The sequence below is a fragment of the Montipora capricornis genome, chromosome 7 (genome assembly GCF_036669925.1).
Source record: "Montipora capricornis isolate CH-2021 chromosome 7, ASM3666992v2, whole genome shotgun sequence".
NCBI lineage: Eukaryota > Metazoa > Cnidaria > Anthozoa > Scleractinia > Acroporidae > Montipora > Montipora capricornis.
The window spans coordinates 35459973-35462472 of record NC_090889.1 but is presented as its reverse complement, the minus strand read 5'-3'; the positions used below and the strand labels follow the sequence as shown (position 1 = coordinate 35462472).

The window sequence follows — 2500 nt, the reverse complement described above, 5'->3', positions numbered from 1 at the left end:
CAAACAAAATAAACGCATATTTTGTACCGGCTAGGAAATCCCGCTCTATAAGGCGACTTCGGTATCTCTCTTTCATGAAGGCATGTCTGATTGCCGAATATAATGCTATTATCATTATAACAATTAACAACAAAAGATGGAATGGTGCAAGATAAGCAATTTTGTGTCGCTTTGACACAGTCATACCAACCTGTCGAAAGGTCAAATGTAACAACCGCAGGTGGACCAGTTCCCATTCTGTTCACTGCCAATACTGAAAACCTGTACGATGCTTTTGATTCCAAATAGTGGAGTCGAATTTCAGTTGAGCTGCCATTGGTATGACCTGTGATAGCCATGCGTGAGACGGGAAGCCTTTGAATGGTGACTTGATAGTCTGTGATGACTCCATTGCTGTGCTCAGGTGAATTCCACTGCAGCAAAATGAAGGACTGGTTTTGAATGTGTAGCGAGAGACTGCGAGGGGCACTTGGTACTACGAAGAATAAAACATCAAGCAATTAAAGACGAAGACCCACTGTCAAAGGCAAAGGCCTTTTTACAATGACTGCAAAAATTCTCGCGCGTTCATTGGCTAATTTTTATTGTCAATGAGCGGACAGACACATAAATTTATAATTTATGCGATAATGACGCGAAATTGCTCGCGTCAGATTAAAGTTTCTCGCATTTTTGTCTCGCTATCTTCTCGTGTTTTGACTTCATTTTGAGCCCTCTGCCTTTTTGTTAGTGCAAAAAACAAATTGATGTCAGTTTTTCATGCGTCTGTAAAAAGGAAAGGAACTTTATTTAAGTGTCTAGTCGTTCTAGCGCTGGAGCGCTAATTGGGGACACTGTAAACTGAAATGCGCAATGAAAGTAAATCAAGTCAAATGTTGGTTTTTGAGGAGAGGGGAAACCGGAGTACCCGGAGAAAACCTCTGGGCGAAGAGTAGAGAACCAACAAACTCAACCCACATATGACACCGAGTTTGGGAAATGAACCCGGGCCACATTGGTGGGAGGCGAGTGCTCTCACCACTGCGCCATCCCTGCACCTGTCCTGTTATTGACAATGAATTTCGTCATAACATTGTCAAAATAGTCTGCGGATCCTTTCGGCTATCGCCTCGTGGATCCACAGCTACTTTAACAATGTTATGACGCAATTCATGATCAATAACAGAACAGACGCATGAAAAACTGACGTCAATTTGTTAAGTGTACATACGAATGATTTGTCAATCAACCGTGGTCGTATTCGTATGCAGAGCTGTGATAATTTGTGCAATAAAAAATGCCCCTTATGGCAATATGTCCGTAATATGCTGTAAGATGTTATCATCACTTTTCTCGCCCAGGGAATATTTTGAGGGGCCCTTCTCTGTCTTCTCTGTGTTGCTGTATGTTGCTCGTCACTTTGGATTATCAGTCATGCTTGAATGCCTTCGAACAAAAACAGTACCTGAAGCGACGCCCTTAATTGTTTGTCTTCGCATTAAGTTAATCAGCTCCACATCCTCGGATCGTATGTCTGCGCATGACCCCAAGGCTCTGGGAAACTCTATGCAGGAGAACATGCACCGTGGGATTCTTATAGCCAAAAATTAGTAGCTAATTCACTAGGACCGTGATTACCAAAGAACGACGTCCACGATAACGAAAACTACACGAAACATTAACTTAACGAGCGAAAACAATAGATCTGGGCGCCCAGGCCGTACGTTTTGCATTTTGGTACATTTCTGTGTCGTCATCCTCTTGAAGTGTTCGTTCGTTTCAACGATTTAGGGCAAAGAAGAGACTTCTCGCAGTCTAAATAAGCTCCTGATTGCGCCCATACCGCGAAGTTTATTTCCATCTATTTCCATGACCGCGAGAGTCCACTTTCACATTAACTGCCCAATGAGATGTCGTTCTTGAAAGAATCACGCAGTATGGCACCAAGCCAATTGTAGATTTCAAGTAGCTGGGCTAAATATGAGGGATTCTCTCGCTTACCTCATATCCTTTTTTAATGCTGGTTAACTCCTTCTTATCAGGGTTTTATACTAATAAACACCCTGTTAAAAGCCCTAGTTAACGTTTCAATTTATAAGCACCGCTCATTGCTGCTGCCTTATCAAGTCCCCCCAGGCTTTCAGTCAGTTGAATCATTCTCGTCACCAGAGCCTCGGATCTTATGTCTGCGCATGACCCCAAGGCTCAGAGAAACTCTATGTAGGAGAACATGCGCCGTAGGGTTCTTATAGCCAAGAATTGAGTCATTTGAATCTGACGGCACTTGCCCACTCCTTGTGCTAACATGAATGCACCAATCAGAGACGCTTTTCATTGTTCTTCACGAAAACCAGTAAGAAGACACTTTGTTTCAGGGTTCCAAAGAGCTCTTCTCCTCCTCAGTCATGCGCAAAAGAGAGGAGCTCTGGGGTTCAGATTGTCACGCAGTTGAATGTTTTAAGGGTCTTAATGTAAAATAAAGATTGATGAATAGCAAAAAAATGTATGAATCTCGACACAG

General features: G+C 42.8%; 1 protein-coding gene and 1 long non-coding RNA gene across 2 annotated transcripts in view; both read right to left on the bottom strand.

The window, feature by feature from the left end:
* The window catches only part of LOC138057061 (uncharacterized), a 366889-nt gene that overhangs the window by 285323 nt on the left and 79066 nt on the right, over positions 1-2500 (bottom strand). The gene's annotated exons all lie outside the window — the stretch shown is intronic.
* LOC138057615 (neuroglian-like) overlaps positions 1-2500 on the bottom strand; it is a 28576-nt gene that overhangs the window by 8003 nt on the left and 18073 nt on the right. Inside the window, exon 12 of the mRNA XM_068903572.1 lies at positions 191-475. Within this exon, the coding sequence (XP_068759673.1) occupies positions 191-475 (285 nt within the window). The remainder of the gene's footprint in view (positions 1-190; positions 476-2500) is intronic.